This window comes from Notamacropus eugenii, chromosome 3 (genome assembly GCF_028372415.1).
Source record: "Notamacropus eugenii isolate mMacEug1 chromosome 3, mMacEug1.pri_v2, whole genome shotgun sequence".
Taxonomy (NCBI): Eukaryota; Metazoa; Chordata; class Mammalia; order Diprotodontia; family Macropodidae; genus Notamacropus; species Notamacropus eugenii.
In genome coordinates, this window is record NC_092874.1 from 298,600,382 (window position 1) to 298,623,520 (window position 23,139).

At 51.9% G+C, this 23,139-nt stretch overlaps 1 protein-coding gene across 1 annotated transcript; it reads left to right on the forward strand.

The window, feature by feature from the left end:
• Positions 1-1,070: 1,070 nt before the first annotated feature.
• On the forward strand, positions 1,071-20,968 carry TAB1 (TGF-beta activated kinase 1 (MAP3K7) binding protein 1). Its single transcript, XM_072656186.1, has 11 exons — positions 1,071-1,224; positions 9,823-9,959; positions 10,530-10,683; positions 12,577-12,663; positions 13,261-13,399; positions 13,951-14,064; positions 14,613-14,724; positions 15,228-15,372; positions 17,167-17,389; positions 19,252-19,408; positions 20,501-20,968. The coding sequence occupies exons 1-11, from the start codon at positions 1,165-1,167 to the stop codon at positions 20,706-20,708; spliced, it is 1,536 nt and encodes a 511-aa protein (XP_072512287.1). The 5' UTR covers positions 1,071-1,164; the 3' UTR covers positions 20,709-20,968.
• The last annotated feature ends 2,171 nt before the right edge of the window (positions 20,969-23,139 follow it).

Below are 23,139 nucleotides of genomic sequence, written 5' to 3' on the forward strand. Positions count from 1 at the left end.
ATCCTCTTGCAGATCACGTTGACCAGCCGGGCCGTTGGCTCGCAGTGGCTTCTTGAATTTGGAGTCTGCCTTTGTGTTCCCAGGTGGCTGCTTGGCTTTTCAACGCTTCCTTTTAACTTTCTGATGCAAAACACTTTCATGGTAGCAAGGGTGTACTTATGGTTGAAATGTAACTGCTGAATGGAAGGAGGTAACTTGGGAAAGTTTTCCTGAACTGTGGCTTCACTGACACCCCCAGAGAAGAATGCCACATTCCCACCATCGCATGCACTCTCTCTACCGTACCAAGCTAGCCACCGCCGCCCAGGATGGGGGCAAGAAGAAGCCCAAGAGGAGACCTGGCAGCCAAGGAAGGCCTGGGAGGGCCGCCGAAGGAGGGTCAGAGCTGGGCCTCGCCAAGCTCGCCTTCTACAGCGTCTGCTGGATGCGAACCCATTCGAAACCGCACGAACGAGCAGCAGTAGACGAGCTCCCGGCCAGGGGAAGCCGCCGGGGGCCATCCCAGCCCCGCCACCTGCCAGTCCCTTCCCTACTCGGGGCTCAGCCTCCCCATGTGAGGCCCTCTGGGCCTGGTCTGGGTTCCGATCCTGCCTCGGACCGCAGCACTGCACCAGCAGGGGCTCGAGGGGTGCTGCTGCCCTTCCCTCGACCCGGACAAACCACGGAGATGCCGCCTGCCTTCGTCTCCCCGTCCGTAAAATGGGCACAAAAGCACTCCCTTCCGGGGGCACAGGGGCATTTGTGAAACGCTCAGCACACAGGAAAGAGCCGTGACAGACACCGCTATCACCCGGGACAATAGGTGGCTGGGAGTCGGGAAGCCCTGAGTTCAAATCCCGCTCCTCGAGCGGCGGTGACCCTGGGCAGGGGATGAAGGCCGCCCGAGCCTCGACCTCCTCATCTACGAAATGAGGACCCAATACAAACCTAGAGCGACTGCCTCCGCGCCACGCCAAACGGGGAGCGCCTGCGCGGAGGCAGGGCGCCTGCGCGGTCGGACAAGGGAGCCGAGCCCCGGATGGACGCGAGGGGGCGCCGGGCGCATGCTCCTGTCCCGACTCCTCCCTCCCACTTCATCACCGCCCCCAGACGCACGCGTGCGCATTTCCAACGTAAGAGGCCGCTCTATCCATACTCGGCTCGCCCGCTCGGGCTCTGTGGTGGATGGGGTGGGGGTTGGTTCCCTCCAAGATGGCGGCGCAGAGGAGGAGCCTGCTGCAGAGTGTGAGGAAGCCACCCGCGGACCGGCGCCGTCCGGCCTCGGGGCTGTGGGCCGGGCTGGGCTGGGCCAGGGGGGCGGGAGAAGCCGGTTCGCTTCAGCCAAGGGGGGAGGACGCCCTAAAGCCTGGCCTGACCAAGCTCCCCTTCCCATCCCATCCCCGTCGCCGCGGCTCCTCCCCCTGATGTGGCGCGTGCGCTCTGCGCCTCCCCCACCCCCGCCGCTTACCTCGCGCCACTCTGAAGTGGTTTCGCGCGCCCCCTCGCGGCGGGAAGAGAGTAGGAACTGGCACGCAGGCGCACTGCTCAGCTGTGGGAGGGACGGGCCTCGCGCACCGTTGGCGTTCTGGTCTCGCGGGGCTGTACCCGTGGTTGTGTGCGTCTCGCGGTGTCAGGGATGGAAGGCCGCTCGCAGCCGGGAGGCGCATGCGCGTTGTGCTGTAGCGGCTGGAGGACGCCCACGTGCTCCTGCTGCGTTGGAGGAGCGCTGGGGGCCCGGCAGCGGAGGGAGGGAGGCTCGTCGAGGGCAGGGCCTGCTGCCCACGTGTGGGCGGCCACCCGAGCTCAGCACGGCCCCGACGCCTGGGATCTTACCTCTAGAGGTGGACCTCCGGGAGTGTCAAACTCAAACCGATCTGAACTATTGGATCGTCGCGTTGACTTAGAAAACCACAAAGTAGCATCACCCACGTCGGGTCCTATTTTTATTGTGTTACACGTTAATCTGGTTCAGGGCCCCCTGCAGAGTTAGCAAAGGGTAAACACTAGTGCAGTCCTGGTACAGAAGAGGAAACTGAGGCCGGGGGGGTCACCCATCAGTCCAGAACTCCAGAACTAGCAGGGACCTCAGAAGTCATCTAGCCTGATCCCTACATTTTACAGGGAAGGAAACTGAGGCCAGGGAGGTCTTAAGTGACCTGCCCAAAGTTGCATGGATAGTGATCATGGGTGGCAAGGCCCTTGGATACCAACCCCAACGTCATCCAAAACAAAAAAATTTAGTGGGAAAAATGGCATAGTTTTATCTTCTTGCATATTTCTTTAATATCTGGCTTCTCAGAAAACAGTCGATTTTCCTGTCTGCTTCTGAATTCAGGCTGTTGCAGTAGGTTATTTAGGTTAAAGGAGATACAGAAGATCACATGGAGATAGAACTGGAAAAGGGAGCAGTTTTTGAAGAGCTTTTTTAGCTTGTTGTGAATATTCTTTGAGTTTACACCAAAACTCAACAAATGGTAGTTGCAAGGTGGCTCCTGAAACCAGAAGACTCAACTTTCCCCGCTTTGTTATGTTAGCATCCAGTGATCCACCTTGTGCTTTGAATGGCTCTTTTACTCACAAATGAATTTGTAACTTCGTGGATTGGTCATTTGGACAGCATTGGCTTACTGACCCATCAGTCTTCCAAATGTTGACACATTTTATTGTACAGTGTCCCAAGGTCAAATTTGTTAAATTCACCACCCGTCTCATCTGAAGCCTCTTAAGTACTGGGAAGCTGTCAGACTTGTGGTGACAGATTCAAATTTTCCAAATCCAATTTTTGCTTGAAAGCTCAGATTTTATCATTGGCAACAAATACTATCATTTGTTTTCCTTGAAGTGACAGGTTTGCTTCATTCATTTTTCAGAAAACGTCTGCCAAATGTCCAAGTCTGAATAACCATAGTTTGTGGATCTTTCTTTTCAGTAAAAAAAAACAAAAAACAGTGATCCAGGAAAAAGTGATCTCTGCTCACACTGCTGCATGAAGGCTTTTCTGGTGAGGGCCACCGCCCTGGATGTGCTGCAAATACAGGTTATTCCTGCTCCTGATCTCGTGAGGCATTGAAAGTGTGTGCAGAAGGTTTGATAAGATTAATGGTGTTTATTGCTCCTCGAGGATATTCCTAACTGAACCTGGCTTTGTTTTCTGCTGTGAATGCAAGGGGGTCAAGAACATGATGGCACCTCACCCATTCGGGGCCACTGCCACCATTTGTGCTACGGTATCAGCTCTTGTAGCCGCCAGGCCTTTTGCACAGTCAGTACAGATGTGCAGCACAGCTGGACCAGGATGAAGCATGAGATTCACAGAAGTTCTTCAGCACCACTTGTGCTGGCGTTCAGCCAGAAGATCTTTTGTAATCAAGTGGTCCTGATGCCAAATGAATACACACAAAGAAGCAAGTCCAGCCACATCTGCAGGTTTGTCTGTTGGTAAGGCAAAAGTACAATTCCACAGAGGAGATATTAGCTTGTTTATGTCTGCAGCTCAATCTTTAATTATCAGATCATGTTGTCTCTGGAAGACTCCATTCTGCACTTGTGAGAGAATGAGAATGAAAAAGGCAAATGATGTCTTAGTATTGTTTTGAAATAGTTTAGCCTCATGGACCCCCTGAAAGCATCTCCTGGATCCCCTGGGTCCTCCAACCTCACAGTAAGAACTGTTGATCTAGGCCAATCCCTTGTTCTACAGACAAGGAGGTTCATTGACTTGCACAGAATTACAGAGTTCGAAGAGACAGGATTGAACCGGGACCCTCTGACTCCAGGGAGCACACTTTCACTCTGTCTCTATGTACTCAGCCATTGGGAATGCATGAGGAAAAACAGAAACCGAACAAATACTTATTCAGTTGAAGTGACGTTCTTATGGTCATGTAGCAGAGCCACGTTTGATATAAATGTCCTTGGGCAAATCCCTTCCTCTCCCTGGGCCTTTGTGTTCCCATCTATGAGGGCAGTGGGTTAGATGAGCTCTAAGGTCCCTTCCAGCCCTAAATTCATGATCCTTTATGGCAGGACCCTGTGGGTGTGACTACATCCCTCTTTGGAGGAAACTTTCAGTGCTTGGGGTGGGGAGCAGGTGCTAATTCAGCATAGGCAGGGTAACAGATAGAATATGGTTGGGGATGGAGGGTGCTAGATGAAGGCACCACCTGTCAGTCTCGGCTATTACCTGTTGGTGATACTTCAGTCTTTCAGGAAGCCCCAGGTTCTTCTTCCACTAATGCAGATTGCAGCCTCTATCTAATCTTCAGGAGTTCCCATGACCAAAAAGAATTCATCACCTGCATCGCAGAATCATAGGTTAAAAAAGCCTTACAACCTTCTGTTTTCAGATGGGGAAGCTGTGATCCCAGTGGGTGGTTGGGGCTTGTCCAGGGTCACAGGTGACGAGAGGCAGAACTGGGGTTTGGGCCTCAGGCCTCCAAACTCAGTGCTATTTCCACTGTGCCTTTTCATTTTTTAAGTAGAAAATACACTGGCTTTAATATTTTATTTTCTTTATTTTTTTTCCCAATTACTTGTAAAAAAAATTAATATTCTTTTTTTTTTAATTTTGAGCTCCAGATTCCTTCCCATCCTCCCTTCCCTTCCCCCTCATTGTAGGAAACAAGCAATTTGATATAGGTTATACATGTGCAGTCACGCAAAAACTTTTCCATTTAGTCATGTTATGAAAGAAAACAGACCAGAAAAAAAGAAACAAAGTAACAGAGGGTTCACTCCGATTTGCGTTGAGACTCCATTGGTTCTTCCTTGGAGGTGCGTGGCATTTTCCCCCAAGGTCTTTGGAGTCTTCTTGGGCTGTTGCTGATCACCGTGCACGTCGCCGCTGTACGCAGCAACTTGGTTCTCCTCACTTCATGCTGCATCAGTCCATGTGTGTCTTCTGCAGCTTGTCATTTCTTGTAGCACACATTTCTTGTATGACATCCCTGTAGTACCATGGCTTGTTCAGCCGTTCCCCAAGTGGTGGGCATCCCCTTGATTTTTGTGAAAGGAGCCGCTGTAAATATCTTTGTACACATAGGTCCTTTTCCTTTTCCTTTTGATCTCTTTGGGATACAGATCTAACTGGGTCAGAGGATATACACAATTTTATAGCTCTTTGAGCAGAGTTCCAAATTGTTGCCCAGAATGGCTGGATGAGTTCACAACTCTACCAGTGGTGCTTTTCCACTATGCCTCTTAGTCAGCCTTGAGACCAGCAACAGGCTTGTGCTTCCTAGGACCATGGAAATTAAAGCCAAATCTGTTCACTCTTATGCTCCATTGGCACACCTGGATGGCTACTTGGCAGGGTTGTGATAAAGGGGATTCTTTTGCAGATAGGGATTGGACTAGAAGACTTCTGAGACTTCTTCTAGCTCTGAGATTCCTTGGAGTCACTTAGCCCAGGGTGTTCTCTATGCCGTGACTGGATATCTTTTATGGCAGTAAGGCCATAGTGAAGGATATTGGTGATAGTGGTCATTGCTTCTGTTTGTGTAGTCTTGCTGTGAGGGAGGTGCAGCTGCAGGTCCAGGCCTGTATTGACAAGAAGGTGAGAAGTGGATGCTGAGATGTCCACTAATGGGCAGGACCAGACCTCAGTCCTAGCTCTTGGCTGCCCAATCCAGGATCTGCTCTGTACACCAACATCTAAAAGGCATTGGAAAGTCATGGATAGATGTAGTGTAATAGAAAGGGACAGGAGTCAGTAGGCCCAAGGTCTCAGTCTCCTGCTTCTAACCTGTGTGACCTTGGGCAAGGCCCTTCTCCTCTCTGAGCCTCAATTTCCTCACTTCTAAAATGTGGGGTTCAACTAGGTAGTCTTTAATGACCCTAAATCCCCTGATGCTTTGATTCTACAGAGTTGGAAATTACTATTTAAAAGGAGTGGTTATGTCAGCTGGCATGCTTATACCAACTGAGGAACTCTTGCCAGGCAGGAGGTTGGAGAGAGGGTAGTTTAGAGGACCAACTCTGAGACCTGATTTCTGTACCCAGGCTGTAGCCAAACAATCTGTGAGGCAAGTCTTATATTTACCTCTCTGAGTCTCCAGTTTGTCATCTATAAAATGAGCACAGTCTCTTCTGCTTGCTAGGGCTTGTTGCCAGGTCTATCAAAGTTGATGGATATGAAAGAACTTTCAAAACTGGGCAGTGTCCTACAAATGCCAAGATTTCAGGGACTTCACCTAGGGTGGAAGAAAAGGACTTTGTGCATGATCAGGGAAATCAAGTTAGAAAACAGTTCATCCACACTGGAATGTGATCCTGTGGGCAGCCATGGTGTCCTCTCTGGCCATTTACCTGTGTGAGAGAATGTAAATGCAGTCTACCCTCAAGGTGTGAGGATAAATGAGATGGCCTCGCCCACATTTCTGAAGTCCTGGTTATGAGCAGGTATCGGTGCCAGAGCACCTCTCTCTTCTATGTACACTAGAGGTAGCCTAAATGTATCCCAAGTATTTCTTGAGGAATCTTCAAATTTTTGGTTAGGAGGTGGGTGGGATGGGAGTGAGAAAATGGGATGTTTAGGGAGACAAGGACCACAGGAAGACATGTAAAGCTTCTAGCTTGGCACTCCCTCTGTCCCGATGATGGCCTTTGATCTTAGATTCACCTTTACACCTTTCTTCCTCCACCCCACAGTCGTCTCTGTGAATTTGGGATGTTTTTACTAACATCCATCTTTTTTGAACTTGATATTCAATGTGTAGATTGACCTTTGAGTTGCATGTTCCCAACCTCTGTACTTAGGAGTGTGAGATGACTTAGGAGTGTACCTTGGGCAGGTGTTTCACACAGGGGCTCAAAGTTTCGTTACTCATATTTGTGCATTACACTGTGTGTAATGGCCTCCTCTGGTGCCTCCTGGTGGCTCTGGTCAGAGAATGCACTGTGGGCCATGGGCTTCCAGCTGGACATAGGCATCTCCAATGGGAGCAGAGCCCTCTAGGCTATGAAATCAGGGCTCCTGGAAAGAGTACAGTTAACAGAGATGTGTTTAGGTATTTGCTTCATTCCAGAGTCATACAATGAAATGGGAAGCTGCTTCACAATGATAGGCATAGCTCCCATATCCATTTGAAATCTTCATTTTCCTCATGCAGTTGAGTTGCTCATCATACAGATGAGCAAACAGAGACCAAAGAGGCAGGATGGATTCATCCGCAGGAGAGCTGGCAGGCGTCAGAGTCAAGGCTTCGACTCCATCACTGTTGGCCCAGCCTCCTAGGCAGAGAGCGCTTAGACTCAGTGTTTGTGAACAGCTCCCTTTCTTGGCCTGTTTTCTACACTTAAAACATGACTACTTTTTAAGCAAGCTTATGTATATTTACACTCGCTCCAACCCATGTGTGACAAGGCTATGATTAGTACAAAGACTCATCATCTCTACCATTGGGAAGCACACGCTTGTACTTGGGATGGGAGGATATTTTGTAGCCATGTGGGCTGGGGTGAAGTGGTGGGTTTGTGTGAATACATGTATTGAAAATAGAAGAGCTTTTCCAAAAGTATTAAGAAATTTGAGAAAGGGGGAAAAGACAACAGCCGCTTGTAGCCTGTGGCAGCTATGATGAAATGAGGACTTCTGGGTAATCTTTCTCAGTTCCACCTGCTTTCTTCCCCATGTTTCAGGGAATGTAACTTCCCAGACCACTCATCCTACTCCCAGCCCAGTCATCACCTGGGGAGGCAACTTCTGTAGAGAAGGAGCTGGCCATCCCCATCAACTGCCAACACCAGAGAGGCAAATCAGCCTCACTGAAGCAGCAGGGCACCCTGAGGGAGAGGCAGGAGACAGCAGGGGTCAGGCTACCACCCCCACCACCCTGACTGTCATCCCTTCTCAGACCTTGATGGAGACAGCCCGGAAGCCTTGGAAATAGCCATGCTACCAGCCCAGGGGTCTCCAACACCATCCTGGGAAGCCACCCCAAGGGGGCTGCAGCCTGGGGATGGCTCCTTCCTGCAGTCACAGCTCTGGAAGAACCAGAAAGGAGAGTTCTTATCACTGAAATCCTTGGCCTGGTTGACATCCAACATCAGAAAATGATAGGATTTCATCATAGACAAAGCCTGACCATCTGCTTTGCCCTGGCACCCTAAGGATCATGGGACATGCCCATTTGACTGGCATGTAAAACCTTCCCCATGTGTTGTCTCCTCCATTAGAATACTCTTTGGTAGTAGAGACGATCTGACTTCCCTATTTGTATCTCCAATGCTTTGCACATAGTAAGTGTTTAATAAATGTTTCATACTTATGCCCGTTTGCCCCAAATGTGCAGATTCTTCCCGTTTCCCCTCCTTTCCCCTCTGTTTCTGGCCTTTCAAATCCTACTTAAGAACCAGATCAAATGCTAACTCTCCTTGTGTGAAGACTCTTCTGATTCTCTCAATTGGACCAATTTTTCCTTCCCACAATGCCGTATAACACTGTATACCTTGCATCCTCTTACAATCTGTTCTGATCTATAGATATTACATCATGCCCATTTGTATACATGTTGTGTCCCCCTGACTAGGGAGAGTTTCATAAAGGCAGGAGGCATGTGTTATCTTGTATCTCATTCAATACTTAGGATGGGGGTGTGTGTGTGTGTATATGTGTGAGTGTATGTATATGTATTAGTCTTATCAGGCCATAAGTGTTTGCTAAGCAGCTGCCCCTTAGTGCTGGGAGGAGGCCACATGCTGGGAGACAAGCCATTTCACATCCCCATGTATTTCATTAACTTCATTTAATTACTGTGCTGATAATTCTCAGATCTACCTTTCCTGCCCCAATCTCTCTGCTGACCTTCAATCTTTCATCTCCAGCTGCCTTTGAGACATCTTGAACTGGATGTCCAGTAGACATCTTAAACTCAACATGTCCAAAACCAACCTCATGATCTTTCCCACCCACCTTCCTCCTATCTTCCCTTACTCTAGAAGACAACAGCATCCTCCCAGTCCCTCAGGCCCACACACCAAGAGTCATCCTGGATTCCTCCCTAGCTCACTCCCCATATCCAAGCTGTTACCAGGTCCTGCTTAACTTAATCTGCAGCATCTCTCCAGTATCCCCCTTCCTCTTCTCTGACCCTGCCTCCACCTTATTGAAGACCTTCATCACATCACACTTGGATGATTGTAATTGGGAGGGGGGGCGGGTTCTGCCTGCCTCAAGTCTCCCCACTCCAGTCCATCCTCTGTTCAGGCACTAAAAAGATTTCCCTAAAGTGCAGGTCTGATCATCACTCCTCCCCACCACACACACAGACACACATATAAATTTCAGTGGCTTCCTATCACCTGGATCAAATACAAAATGCTGCTTGACATTCTAGCCCTTCATAATCTCTCTCCTCCCCTCTTCCCCAACCGCTGCAGTGTCCTTACACCTTACTCCTAACACATGCTCTTTGATCCAGGGACACTGGTGTCCTGGGTGACAAGACCCTTCATCTCTTGGCTTCTGGCCTCCTCTGTGGCTGTCCTCCTCTCCAGGGACACCCTCTCTCCTCTGCTCTGACTGCCAACCTCTCTGGCTTCCTTTAAATCCCAACTCCACAAAACCCTGGCCTGGAATCCAGTATTTGTACTGAGACTTTCCTGTGAGCTTGTTTATAGTCTTTACAAAGTGTAAGGTGTGGTAAAGAGCTAAGATGTCATTAAAAGAGCATGTCAGGTCACTCTGTGTTCATCTGCTCATCAAACAGTCATTATTTTGGAGATGGAAGAAGGAGCAATGGGGGAGGACTGTGCTCCGTCTGCTGGGTTTGGGGAAGAGCAAGTCCAGGCTGGGTCCTGGAAGGAAGAGGGGCTGTAACTCCTATTTTTCTCATCTTTCCCTAGGAGCAGCAGCCAAGTTGGACCGATGACCTGCCTCTCTGCCAGCTCTCTGGAGTTGGCTCTGCTCCAAATCGTACCTACTCTGCAGATGGCAAAGGCAGTGAGAGCCATCCACTGGAGGATAACTGGCTCAAGTTTAGGTGAGAGTTCGGGGCTCCTGCCCTGCACTGGGAGGTAGGCTCCCAAGCAGAAGAGTGGCCCAGTCTCAGTTCCTATGAGTGCCCCAGTGACTGCCATGGGGCATCCATAGGACCCCAACATGGTGAGTCACTGCCCTGTGGGCTTGGAGACATGGCCTAGTGTAGCTGCCCCCCCTAAAGCATGCTGTCATTGCTTAAGGGTACCTCTGAACCTACCCAGGGGGATAGATCATAAAGACAGGAACAGGGAGGAGGAGCACAGGGTCATAGGATGTGCAGTTCCAAGGGACCTTCGTAGGCATGGAATAGAATCCCCTCATTTTACAGAGAAGAAAATTGAGGTGCAAGGAGAGGGAAGGAATTAGCCAAGATTAGATAGCTAATAAGTAGTGGAGCCAGCTGCAGCTCTAGGGCTTCTGGTTTTAAGTCTGTTCTCTTTTCCATGCCTGGATGACGGCTGATACCATTGAGCTGGCAAGCTCCTCCATAGCTCTTTCTCCCCTCCCCCCTCAACTGCACGAGTTCCCCTTCCCCTGGGTGAAGTCTGAACCTTTCATTCCTTTCCAATAGAAGTGAGAACAACTGCTTCCTTTATGGGGTCTTCAACGGCTATGATGGCGACCGAGTGGCCAACTTTGTGGGCCAGAGGCTGTCTGCGGAGCTGCTGCTGGGCCAGCTGAATGCCGACCATGGCGAGGCTGATGTGAGGCGGGTGCTGCTCCAGGTAATGGCCTGCTTCTGCGGAGCAGAGAGGGGAGACCCAGTTCCTCAGGGGACAGCCAGGGAGCCCTGAAGATGGGGCTGAAAGAGAACACCACTTGCTAATGGCAGTAAAGAAGGTTTCCCTAGCCCTTTGTTGTTGTAGACTCCCTGCCAGTGTTGGAAGGGACCCTCCTGCTCCCTCTGCGCAGGCTCTCTCTTCTCCAAACACTCTACCATCTTCCCCTACCTTCCCTCTCAGGTGTGGAAGTGTCCCCTCTCCATGGACCGTTGGTCTTGTCCTGTCCCATCCTCATCAGCAGACACCCTGCAACATCCCAACTCTCTCTCCTCTTCAAACTCTTCCAATCCAGTGGCTCTTTCCTGCTTCCTCCAAGCATCCTTGTGGCAGAGGGCTTCAAAATGGGCATCCTCTAGAAGGTGTCCTTGGTCCCCTTTCTCCTAGAAGAGAGCAATTCTGGGAAGCTCCAGGCTGGGGGCGGGGTGCGTGTGTGTGTGTGTGCATCTGTCAGGGAATAATTGAACACAGAATTGCATGTGGACAGAATGAAATCTTAATGTGCCTCAAGAAATAATGAAGGAGGTCTGTTCAGGGAAACCTGGGAAGACTCATATGAATTAGTGTAGTCAGGTCAGTCTGTCAACAGTCAGCAAACATTGGTGAAGCACCTACTACACTCCAGACTCTGGGCCAAGGGCTTGAGATACAAAGAAAGGCCAAAACTGTCCCTGCCCTCAAGCAGCTCTCCATCTAACAGGGGAGACGAGGTAAAAGTAGCAACATGCTCACAAAATAGATTTTGAGGGAAGGTAGAGTAGACATCCCTGCACTGAGTTGGAGGATGCTAGTAAGCTGAGAAGAGGAGGGGAGCCTCCTGAGCACTTGTAGATTGACGCCTTTGTGTGTGCATCCTCCATCTGAAGATCAGTGGTAATGGAGAGCTCACTACCTGATCTAGCCGTCCTTTCTACTGTGGGAGAGTTTTCATCGCTAGAGCTTTTCCTCATGTTGGGCCAAAATGTGCCTTCTCAACAGGCCTCCCGCCCCATGCTTCCTGACATGCCTCCCGCCCCATGCTCCCCTCTTTGCCTGTCCCTCTGGAGCCAAGAAGAACAAGTGTCTCCCTCTTCCACAAACCAGTGCATTAGACATGTGAACATGTGTCATGCTTTTGTCCTCATAAGTCTGCTTTTCTCCAGGCCCAGCATGCCCAGTTCTTTTAAGGAATTCTCGTATGGCCTGGTCTCTAGCGCCCTTAGCCAGAGATCCTTGTGGTCTTCTCCTGGTCACAGATAGGACATCTGACCCTGAGCTCGCAGCACTTTCCCCACAACAACCACCCCATGAGGTTGGAGATGCAAGTGCCTTGATGCCCCTCTTCTGGGGGAGGAAATGAAAGCCCAGACTTGGCCAGAGTCACCCAGCTGGTAGGCTGTGGAGGTGGTAGGCAGCAGCATCCTCTCCTGTACCATACTCTCTTTATAAGGATAGACGTGACATTGGAGAAGGGGAGAGCCTGAAGTGGGGCATGATCCCATTCCAGATGACCTCTTCCTTCACATGAACTGAGCCCCTGATCTGTGTAAGACACAGCCCTGAGCAGCACCAACTTGTGGAAGCCAGCGCCCCTGGTTTTTGGGCTGAGATGGCCCCTTCCTGGCCCCAGATGTCCCCTAGCATCCAGGGGGATGGGCACACGCTTTGTTTTTAGGATTGTGACTTTCTAGGCCTGTGGCTGAATGACCTGGACTGGACTTAGGTTCCTTATGGATAAGAGCCATCCTTAGAATACCTGTGCTATTCTCTAATGAAAAATTTGGGAAATTAGATTAGTGAGTGCTTCAGGAGCAGGACAAGTGTTGGCTTTGACTCATCTTCCTGTCCTTTGCCCGCCAGGCTTTTGATGTTGTGGAAAGGAGCTTCCTGGAGTCCATTGATGATGGTTTGGCAGAGAAGGCAAGCCTCCAGTCTCAGCTGCCAGAGGTAACAGCGTGTCCTGTCCCACCCCAAACCTCACCTCCCCAGTGAGGATGAGCCTGAGGTCCTGACTGAACCAAGGAGTTCTATCTCCCTTGGTCCCCAGGACCTGTTGGTCCCAAACTATTCTACTGTTTCCCATCAGGTCACCAGCCTAGCCAGGTGAGGCTGCAAGGGGAGACAGATTGGCTTGGCTTTTAGCATCATAGGAAACCTTAGAGATTGTCTAGCTCAGCTGTCTCTTCTTACAGAGGGAGAAACTGAGGCCCAGAGAGGCAAAGGGCCTCTCTTGAGTTCACAAAGGTGTTGCAGAGCACAGCTGGGATTCAGACCCCTCATCCTTTCCTGTCTCCCACGTGGTCTCTCTTAGTGACCCTTGAAAGGCTCTGGGTCTGCAGCCAGGGATCCTGCCCAGGGCAGCCAGGAATTACCTGTCCAGGGTGGAATCCACTTTGTGCTGCGAAGATGACCTCAGGCTTCAGGCCCAACTTCTCATCCCCTCTCTCCTCCCCCCCTCCCCTCCCCGTCCCCATGAAGTCTCTCTTCAGCAGTTCTGAAGAGCTACTGGGATGGCTTGGGCTTCCTGGGCTGTCTGTGTTTCAGGGGGTTCCTCACCACCAGCTGCCGTCTCAGTACCAGAAGGTCCTAGAGAGGCTGAAGGTTTTGGAGAGAGAGATTTCTGGGGGCGCGATGGCTGTGGTGGCAGTCATTCTCAACAACAAGCTCTACATCGCTAACGTTGGTGAGTCTCCAGCTGGTGGGGTGGGGGAGCAAGAACATAAATCAGGCAGTTCTGAGGAACCAGGTCAGGCCGATAGCTCTGCTGAGGCCACTCAGAGTGTGCCCTGGGGGAGCTGGGCTTGTCCCAGAATGGGCTGGGCGCAGTCACTCTCACTTTCTGGGAAGTGGGGGGGTGCTCCTTTGGTGGGAGAGCTGGGGGCTGAGAAGGCTGTTTTGGCCGACACAGAAGAAAGGGAAGAGCGTGTTAAGGCGTGACTAACAGAGAAATAAAAGACAGCAGTATAACTTTTGTACTTAAAGAAAGTGGTAGAAGGTTAGATTGGGGCAATAGGTCTTCTTTCTTGGGGTGGATTTTGAGAGTCTCCTCCTGAGTGACCCAAACAGTGTTTGCCTGATTTTTTTTCTCTTTTCACATAGCAGCTGTGTATTGAGATGCCTGCCCTCTCTCTCCACTCTTCTCTTTCTCTCTCCATCCTTTCTGTTTAATTGTTCTCCCTTTGGATCCTCCCCTCTCCTTCCCAGAGCTGGCTGTTGACTGACTCTTGGTTGCAGGTACAAACCGTGCCCTGCTCTGCAAAGCCACTGGAGATGGGTTACAGGTGACCCAGCTGAACGCTGACCACACCACCGAAAATGAGGATGAGCTCTTTCGCCTATCCCAGCTGGGTATGTGCCCTCTGGCCTCCCTCTCGCCCTTGCTGTGGAGAATCTGGTCGAGCACAGGGGGGAGATGGTTTTGTATGACCAGTGATGCTGATGTTCCTCCTCACTTGGGGATGCTCTAAGTGGGAGGTGCCTTGGGAATGATAGTTGGAGCCCTGTCCTTTGGGGGCCTGCACAGCTGGTTCTCTGCCCTTCCCCATGGCAGTCTCCTCAGGGGCATCATGCTCCATTTCTCATCACTACATCTTGATCTCAGGCCTACTTTTCGGATCTTTCTTCGGAGTGATTAGAATGTCTGTTGCTAAACCTTTTGGTCTCAGGACCTTGTTACACTCTAAAAAATCATTGAGGACCCCAAAGAGTTTTTATTTATGGGGATTACATCTATCTGTTTTTACTGCGTTAGAAACTAAAACATCTTAGTATTGTTATGAAAATAGTTCTGACCTCACTCTGACACTGTGAAAAAGGGTCTCTGGAACCCCTCAGAGGCCCCATGGAGAACTTTAGGATCAGGGGAATTGATGGGAATTTTTTTTCATCCCTGGCAGGTTTGGATGCAGGGAAAATCAAGCAAGTAGGGACCATTGGTGGCCAGGAGAGTACCCGCCGTATCGGAGATTACAAGGTCAAATATGGCTACAGTGACATCGAATTGCTCAGGTGAGAAGTTCTGCCTTGGACCAGTCTCTACATCATACAGCCTGGAGGAAGCCTGGGGGCTTTGCCCCTGGCCAGTGTGGTCAGCGCCTCCAGGCCAGATGAAATGGGCTGTTGATCCCAAGCACAAGGAGCCTGAGAGGGCAAGGCAGAGCTGTCTGCCAGCAGTGAGGACTTGTTCTGTGTGGCCCCCACAGCAGAACCAGGCCTGTCAGGGGCCTCGAGCAGACGGGCTGAGTGAGGCAAGGGTCAGTACAGCCTTGGACCAGTGAGCGCTGACGCCCTTGGGTGGAAATGAGGTATGCAGGTAGGACCAGGGGGCCTCCAGAGTGGCTCTACCAGGTCCAAGACTCAGCCTCTGGCCTCTGAATCCTCTGACTTGTGTCACTGCCCTGACCAGCTTCATCACCTGCTTCCTTCCTTTATTTTTGTTTGGATATGACTGGCGTGAAAGCCCATGAAGCGCCTTCTCAGAATTAAGTGTTCCCGTGACTTTCCCCTGACAGTGCTGCCAAGTCGAAGCCAATCATTGCAGAGCCAGAAATCCATGGAGGGCAGTCTCTTGAAGGTGTGACTGGCTTCCTCGTGCTGATGTCAGAGGGCCTTTACAAAGCTCTGGAGGCTGCCCATGGGCCAGGGCAGGCCAATCAGGTGAGCCCTCCCCTGATTGGAACCCCAGGCAACATTGGGGGGGGGGGGTGTCCAGTCTGATGCCTGGCAGAGCTACTTCAGGCGCTACTGCAGTGACCTTTGACCACTCTCACCCGAGTGACAGTAGGCTGGCTTGGCTGAGCTGCTTGGTCCCCTGGTGGCCAGCAGAGAGCAGTGGGAGTCGTGGTTAGAAAAGGGACCTAGCCAGCCTGGTTCCCCAGGGTCATAGATGTTCTCTGTGGCCAGCTCCCAGCCCCGGGCTGGTCTTACACACACAGGACAAGAAAAGGAAACCCACAGCTCTGGGAACAGGTGGGAGGAGGGGGGAGACCAAGTAACAAGCTCTTCCTAGGCCTGAAGTGGGGACGTAGGGATCAAAGAGAGAAACTGCAGGCATTTGAGGCTGCACCTCTGCCCCTGCATACTATCAGCAAGCAAGAAGGCAAGAGACACAAAGACCAAGAGGCTGGGCTGCCATGCAGGCTGTCACTGCCCCCAGCCTTGACCTGCTCATCTCTAGAAGAGGCTAATACTCCTCATGCTTCCTACTTTGTGGAGTCTCTTGTAAGGGACTCACTATCCACCCATGCCTGAAGGGGAGCCAGTAGCAAAGGCTCTGGGAGACTCCCCCCAGCCAGACCCAGAGTCCTAGAGAGTCACCTGGGGCACTCAGAGAGGAGGGGACCCAGGCAGGACCCCTGACTCCCTGGCTCTCTCTGATAGGCCTCTGTCATGCTACCCTTGAGGGTGAGCATTGAGTGATCCATTCACTGAGGTTCTTTACCTAATTCCATGTGTCTTTAATCAGGTAGTGTGTGCCTGTGTGTGTGTGCTTGTGCGTGCATGTGTGTATGTGTGTGCCTGTGCCTGTGTGAGTGTGTGTATGTGCACGTGCGTGCGCATATGCGTGCATTTGTGCATATGCGTGCCTGTACATGTATGTGCACATGCATGTGTGTATTTTTAAATGTGTGCACGTGTATGCATGTGTGTGTGCATGTGTGTGCGTGCTTGTGTTTGTGTGTGTGTCCATTGTTTCCCCATCTATAAAAGGCAGATACAGAGTCCCTCCTGCAGAATAATAACAGTCTGTCTCTGAAGTGCATTTATTATCTCGATTATTACAGTGGACTTGGGATGGGGTGGGGCAGGTGCTGTTATTCCCATGGGAGAAGGAAGCTGAGCCCTGGGACCAAGGGCTTCTTTATCAGGGTCACAGGAGCCTCAGGGCTCCTCCTCATTATAAGAGCACCCACAACCCTGTCCATTTTATGAATGAGACAGTGAGGCCAGGGTGGGGGCTGCCTAGCCCCCCATCATGGTGCCCTCACAGCAGGGGCATGAGGGTGGGGGAAAGGCTGGGCATTGTGCTCCCAGAGCTTTCCCCACAAGTCACAAGGAGTTGTTTAGAAGGATGATGGTCATGGTGGAGGTAATAATGACAGTGATTTCAGCTAACAGTTTGTAGACCTTACTAAGAACCAGGCATGTGCTTAAGTGCTTTCTAATTATAATTTCATTTAATCCTCACTACAACCCTGGAGGTGGTTGCTGTTATTATTCCCATTTTACAGAGGAGGAGAACTGGCCAGTAAGTGTCTGAGTCAGATTCCTGAGTCCAGTCTTAGTGCTCCATTGCTGGGCCACCTTTTAGGGTGTTCAGCAGAGCTGAGGGTGACCGTCCCACAGCTGGCCAGCTTGTCCTGGGGGCTCTTCTCCCCAGTGGTGGGAGGTGACATCTTCTCATTGCTTTGCTTTTGCTGGATCTCCCTGTCCCCTTGTGCTTCTTTCTAGGAGATCGCCGCAATGATTGACACTGAGTTTGCCAAGCAGACCTCCCTGGATGCAGTGGCCCAGGCCGTGGTGGACCGGGTGAAACGTATCCATGGGGACACCTTTGCCAGCGGTGGGGAACGTTCAACGTTCTGCCCCCGACATGAGGACATGACGCTGCTGGTGAGGAACTTTGGGTACTCACTGGGCGAGATGAGCCAGCCTACCCTGACCCCAGCCCAAGGTACGCCTGCCGGTGCCCAGCAGAGGCCCATGTCCCATGACCATGAGAGGTCCTCTCCCCTCTGTGGTCAGGCTTCCCTGGCGCTCTTCCTCAGCTCCAGTCTTGGCCTCCTCAGGTCTCCTGAGCCCAGGCTCCCAGCTCCTCCCACTGCTCTGTGAAGCCTAGGAATGGTGATGCTGTTTTGGGAACCATCAGTTGAGTTTTTGATTCACAGAGTATTCCAGGCTGGCAGTCAGTCCAAAGGCACTTCTCAGACTCCCATTCTGAGGATTTGAAACTAGGGTGGGGGGAGGGGGCACCATGGTAGGAGCCGCCAGTCACTCTTGTGCATCAGCACCGCTGCTGAGAGCGGACTTTTCAAAGTGACCCTGCAGGTCCAGCTGGAGCAAGGGCTAGGGGGTTACATCGGGCCATCTGTCCTGTGTGACTGGGGTACCCTGGACTCTGTGCCAGCTGGCCACAGGCTTCACAGGCGGTGTGGGAATATACATGTAGATGAATGCTTGTGTGTATGTATGTACATGTATGGATATGTGCATGCATGTATGGGCATGTATTCATGTGTACTTGTGTAAGTGTGTGTGGGTCATGTACATGTGTGGTTTTGTGTTCATGTATGCAAGTGTGTATATGTGTGTGTCTGTGACCACACTGGAGACCTGTAAGTGTCTGAGTCAGATTCCTGGAGACCATATTGACCTCTCCAAGGCAAGGCTCCTCAGTTCAAAGGAGGGTGGGGCAGCTCCTAGCCCATCTCACAAATGAGGTCACTGACACACCTCTGAGTGGGCCTTTGGGCATTCCTGGGGGTGCTTGGGAGGTGACCCCCTGAGTCCTCTTTGGGGCCCCCAGCAGGGCCGTCCTCCTGCCTCCCCTAGCCCATCCCTTCTAGAACCTTTTGGACCCTCACCTACTTTTGTCCTTGCGTCTCCTCAGAGTGGTCCTTTCTTCCTGGGTCACGGCCCCCTGCCGTTCCTGCTGCTGTGCTGAGGACACAGTCTGCCCCCCCCCCCCCTCTCTACATGTGATCCGCTTGTCTTCTCCACCCGCATCTATGCAGTGTTCCTTCTCCAGCTTGGCAGGCGGGTGTTCCACACCTCATTCAGGGTGGGAGGCCACTTGGAACATGTTGCCAGCCTGGTGAATTCCTTGCATTTTTGCCTGTTTTTATGACAGCCTAGCAGTTGTCTGCATGCATGTGGTGGGAGAGCTCAGGGCCAATCCCAGGGGGACCTTTCTGGCCTTCGGTCTCTTGGCCAGTAAAGCAGGGACACCATTAGTTTACCCATGCGCTGTGTAAGGACACTGTGAGAATCGTTAAGATGCTTGAGCCAGGGAGGAGCCTCTTGAAAAGCAGCTCTGGGAACATCCTGATTTTGTTGAGTGGATCGCGGCAGCTGGGCCTCTGCTTTGGGCCTCCCCCTCCTCATCTTGTGTTCTTGGCAGGTCCAACACAGTAGTGGGTGTGAAGCACTCTAGAAGTACTGGGCAAGGCTGCTCTGCTGGGAGGGAGGGTCCTGATGCAGGAGGCCCCTGGGACTAGGGGTACATGGGGCTTTTGGTGGCTGGAACTTCAGCCACCTGCCCTATCCTTTTCAATGTAGCCATCTCTGTGGCTGCACCTGGTGACAGGAGGACCACTGGAGTGGGTGAGATGTAAATGGGATGAAGGGGAGTTCCTCATTGGTGTCCTCTGGGTGGTCACCTCTCAGGACATCCCTGCCCAGGTAAGGGCCAGGCAGAAGGCCCATAGTGGATGCATGAGCCGTGGAGATGAAACTGCTGACAGACAGAGGGAGGGGCTGGGTAGAGAGAGCCCTGCCCAGAGGCCTGGCCTCAGTCTCTGGGCGTCTTTGTTCTAGGAGGACGTGTGTATCCCGTCTCGGTGCCTTACTCCAGTGCTCAGAGTACCAGCAAGACTAGTGTGACGCTGTCCCTAGTTATGCCCTCCCAGGGACAGATGGTCAATGGTGCTCACAGCGCTTCCACTCTGGATGAGGTGACGCCCACCCTAACGAAGTAAGTGCCTGCCTGTACCCAGGCCCATCCCTCCCTCAGAAGCAGCCACCTCCTTTCCCTGGCGTCAGCTCTGGGCCGCGCCCCCTTCTCCCAGGGCTAGACCCCCACAGGCAGGCAGAGCATTTGGGAATGGAGTGAAGGCTTGGCCTGGGCTCAAGATGTGCAGCACGGCCTTAGACAGTGTTTTCTCCTAGTTTTCCGTGACTGTTTTCTGCCTGTGGTCCATGAGAGAGGGACCGTGCTTGTGGGCAGCGGCCTGGGCTTGATTCGGAGCCTGCTGGCTCATCTGCTGCTCTGGAGTCTGGGGCCCCCTAACCTGGCAGTGACAGCTCTGCTCTTGGATAAATAGTCCCGGAGCTGGTCTGTGGGCTGGAGCAGGGGCAGGGGTCGAGTGTGAGGAAGGGGCCCTCACAATAGCAGACCAGTCAGACAGGTTTCTTTGAGCCGGGCCTCCTGCGCAGCCTGGAATGCATATTTATCTGCTCAGGCCAGGCCAGCTAGCAGGCCTGCGCTCCACATTCCAGTCGTTTGCAGAATAATAGGGATGTGGCCCCCCAGCCCACTCAGGGGACTGTGGACTTTACCAGCTCGCTCCCAGTGGGATGCCACTCTTGACACGGACATCTGGGCAGGGTGTGGCCAAGTTTCCCTCCTTTCTTTCTTCTGTGTCCTCAGGGCTCTTGCCTTGTTTTCCTCCACACCCAGAGGGGGTGCTCAGGCCTCTCCTGGGTCCTGTCTGTAGAGGGGAATCTCCAGGGCATTTGCACTCCCTTTCCTCCCAATCCCCTCTGACTGGGTGGTCTCTTGGGTGGTCCTGGGATTGTGAGAGGCCGAGTCTGCCATCTAAGGAGGTAGAATGTGGTGGGAAAAGCATTTAGATGGGTGAGGAGACCCAGCTTCTCTAGGAGAGGGCCAGCAGTTCTGTCCTCCTTCCCTTCCTCCAGGAGGCTACAGAGTGCTTGGGATTCCTTTCGGGAGGAGCCTGGGAAAGCATTAGATCATTTCATCCCAGCCTGGAGCCTTGGTTCTCAGTGGTACAGAAGGCCCAAGTTGGGAAGACAACTCATCTCCTCTCCCTGTTGTCTCTTGCAGCCAAAGCCCGACTGTGACCCTCCAGTCTACCAACACACACACCCAGAGCAGCAGCTCTAGTTCTGATGGAGGTCTCTTCCGCTCCCGCCCCTCCCACTCCCTCCAGCCTGATGAGGATGGTCGGGTGGAGCCCTATGTAGACTTTGCCGAGTTTTACCGTCTCTGGAATATGGACCACGGGGAGCAAGGGGCCCTCCCAGTGTCTTAGAGCTGAAGAGGGCAGCTCCATGAAGGAGTACATCCACCTGGGGACCATCATCAGGCTCTCCCTCCCCGAGGCTTGGGCCCATCCCTAGTGAGGGAAGAAGAAGGTTCCCCCAAGTCCCACGAATGAGGTCTGCGGGGCTCACCTGGCACAGAGGACACAAGTGGAGACTGGACATCAGGAGCAAATAGCTGGCTCCCAGAAGCCTGGAATTTCTGGCACCTCCACCTGTCTCTCTCCCAATAAATGTAACTTGTATCATCTCCTGCCTCAGGCTTGTGTGTGCTCGCCTCTGTTCCCCCAGAAGATGTCTTTGTCCCCATTCTCCACAGCTCTCCCCATCCCTGACCCTTTTGCTCCTCAGCCTCGATTGGGGTGCCCCTCCTCACCTCCCAGTCCAATCCTTTATCTCTCAGTTCTCATTTGAGACAGGGGTGCCCACAAAGCAAACTCTCCAGCCAGGCCCCGGGAGCCAGCCTGCCTGTGGTCAGTCTTCATTTGCCAGGGCAGGTGCTGGCACACCAGTTGGGCCAGGGAAGCGGGCAAGATTTCATCCAGCTTCGGAGCTCTAAGAGAGGGAGCCTGGAACCCTGGCAAGAAGGGACAGGAACAAACCAGGTCCAGCCTCGAGCCAGTGACCAAGCTGACCATGTCGGGGCATCCATCCGTGACCAAGGCAGTTTGATGTCCTCTCCACAGTGGGTAGCGTCCCCAGTGCAGACCCTCCCCACTGTTTACTTGAATTCATGCCAGGCTCCTCCCACCCGCCTGGCTTCCCTTTCCAGGTCACCCTCTGCACAGCTGCCTGAATTACCCTTTCTAACTCATGGCTGACCTCCCACCCTCCTCAGATCTGCCATGGCTCCCTAGTGCTCCTCAGTGTGGCTCTGACCCCACCCCCATCCAGCCTTACTTCACTCCCAGCTTGGTTGGATGAATCACATTCAGCCAGTCTTTACCCACCTCCTGGTCTGTGCAGACTGCCCATCACTGCTGCTTTCCAGAATCCTCTTCTTTTGAAGGTCAACCTTGGTGCCTCCTCTGCTGGAAGCCTCCCCTGATTGTCTCCTTCCTCCCATATGCCTCAGACACCCAGACATGCCCCAACTCCCCATCACTGCTGTCAGCAGGCATGTCTATGGGATGACAACCTTCAGGTCAGGGACCTTCCTATGCCATGGCTACCATTGTACTTTGCCAAATATGTGACTGCATTAGTGTTGGGCAGTTCTCTTTTTTAAATGTTTCTATTTTCTCTTAATTTTCAGTTCTACATTTTCTCTCTCCCTCCGCTGCCTTCCCCCACCCATTGAGAAAACATGAAATACAATCCCCATTACACAGACTGTCATGCAGACAGTTCTGCTTAGTCATGTGGAACACCAGTCTGTTGTTAGCCATGTGAAACCCCCTTATAAGCTTAGCAATTATTGAGGACCCCCCATGTTCCTGTGGCTTATATTTTTCTGTGTTTACCATATTCAAAATTAAAACATGAAAATTTTTGTGAAATTATCATGAAAATTCACTCTGTCGTTTTGTAACTTCTACTGCTCCAGAATTTGTTTTGAGTCATTTTTTGGGGGGTATTTTATGGGCTTCGACTGTAGAGCTACTCTGCCATCTTGGCCCCACCCCCCAGCCCTTCTCTTACTTGATTTTCAAAATCCTTTCTGAGCTCTTCCATGGCCTGAGACCAATTCGTATTTTTATTGGAGGCTTTGGATGGAGGAGCTTTACTTTGTTGTCATCTGTTTGCATATTTAGGTCTTCCTTGTCACCAAAGTAAGATTCTGTAGTCTGATTCTTTTTCTGGTTTTTGCTCATTTCCCCAGCCATTTATTTGACTTTTGAACTCTTTGTCAAGGTAGTTCTCTGCTTCCAGTAAGATGGAGGGGATACTGTCAGCCGTTCAATCTCCCCACAATCTGTGGGCCTGGAGCTCCAGAAACGGTCGCAGCTGCTGCCCCTGCTGCTGCTGTGGCTGCCATGGGCTTCTCTGCCCCCTCCACACTCTGGAGCTGGGGCTAGACCACTCTACTCTCTCACACTGTCCCATAGGTTTTTTCCACTGACCTTCCAATTTGTCCTCAGCGTTTTGGGGTCGTGAAGTCTGGAAACTGCCACAGGTTCCTAAGATTCAGTCTCTCACCCTTCCCAGGCCTAATCTGGTCCCATCTGTGCCAATGCGGCCCATGCTGCCCTGTGCTCTGCCTGCAGCAGGGCAGAGCAGATAGACACTTCTTGGCAACCTTCTGGGCTGTCTTGGGCTGGAAATTCACTTTGCTCCATCATTCTGTGGGTTCTGCAGCTCTGGAATTTGTTTAGAGTCATTTTCTACAGGTATTTGGCTGGACTTCGGGGGAGTGCTCTAGAAAGTCCATGCTGTTACTCCACCATCTTGGTTCCACCCCCTACAAATGATTTCTTAAGT

Coding starts and splice junctions, on each gene's coding strand:
- TAB1 (XM_072656186.1), top strand. CDS start 1,165: ATGGGGTGGGGGTTGGTTCCCTCCAAGATGGCGGCGCAGAGGAGGAGC. Junction 14,725..15,227: donor AGTGACATCGAATTGCTCAG/GTGAGAAGTTCT, acceptor TTCCCCTGACAG/TGCTGCCAAGTCGAAGCCAA. Junction 17,390..19,251: donor TACCCTGACCCCAGCCCAAG/GTACGCCTGCCG, acceptor TCTTTGTTCTAG/GAGGACGTGTGTATCCCGTC.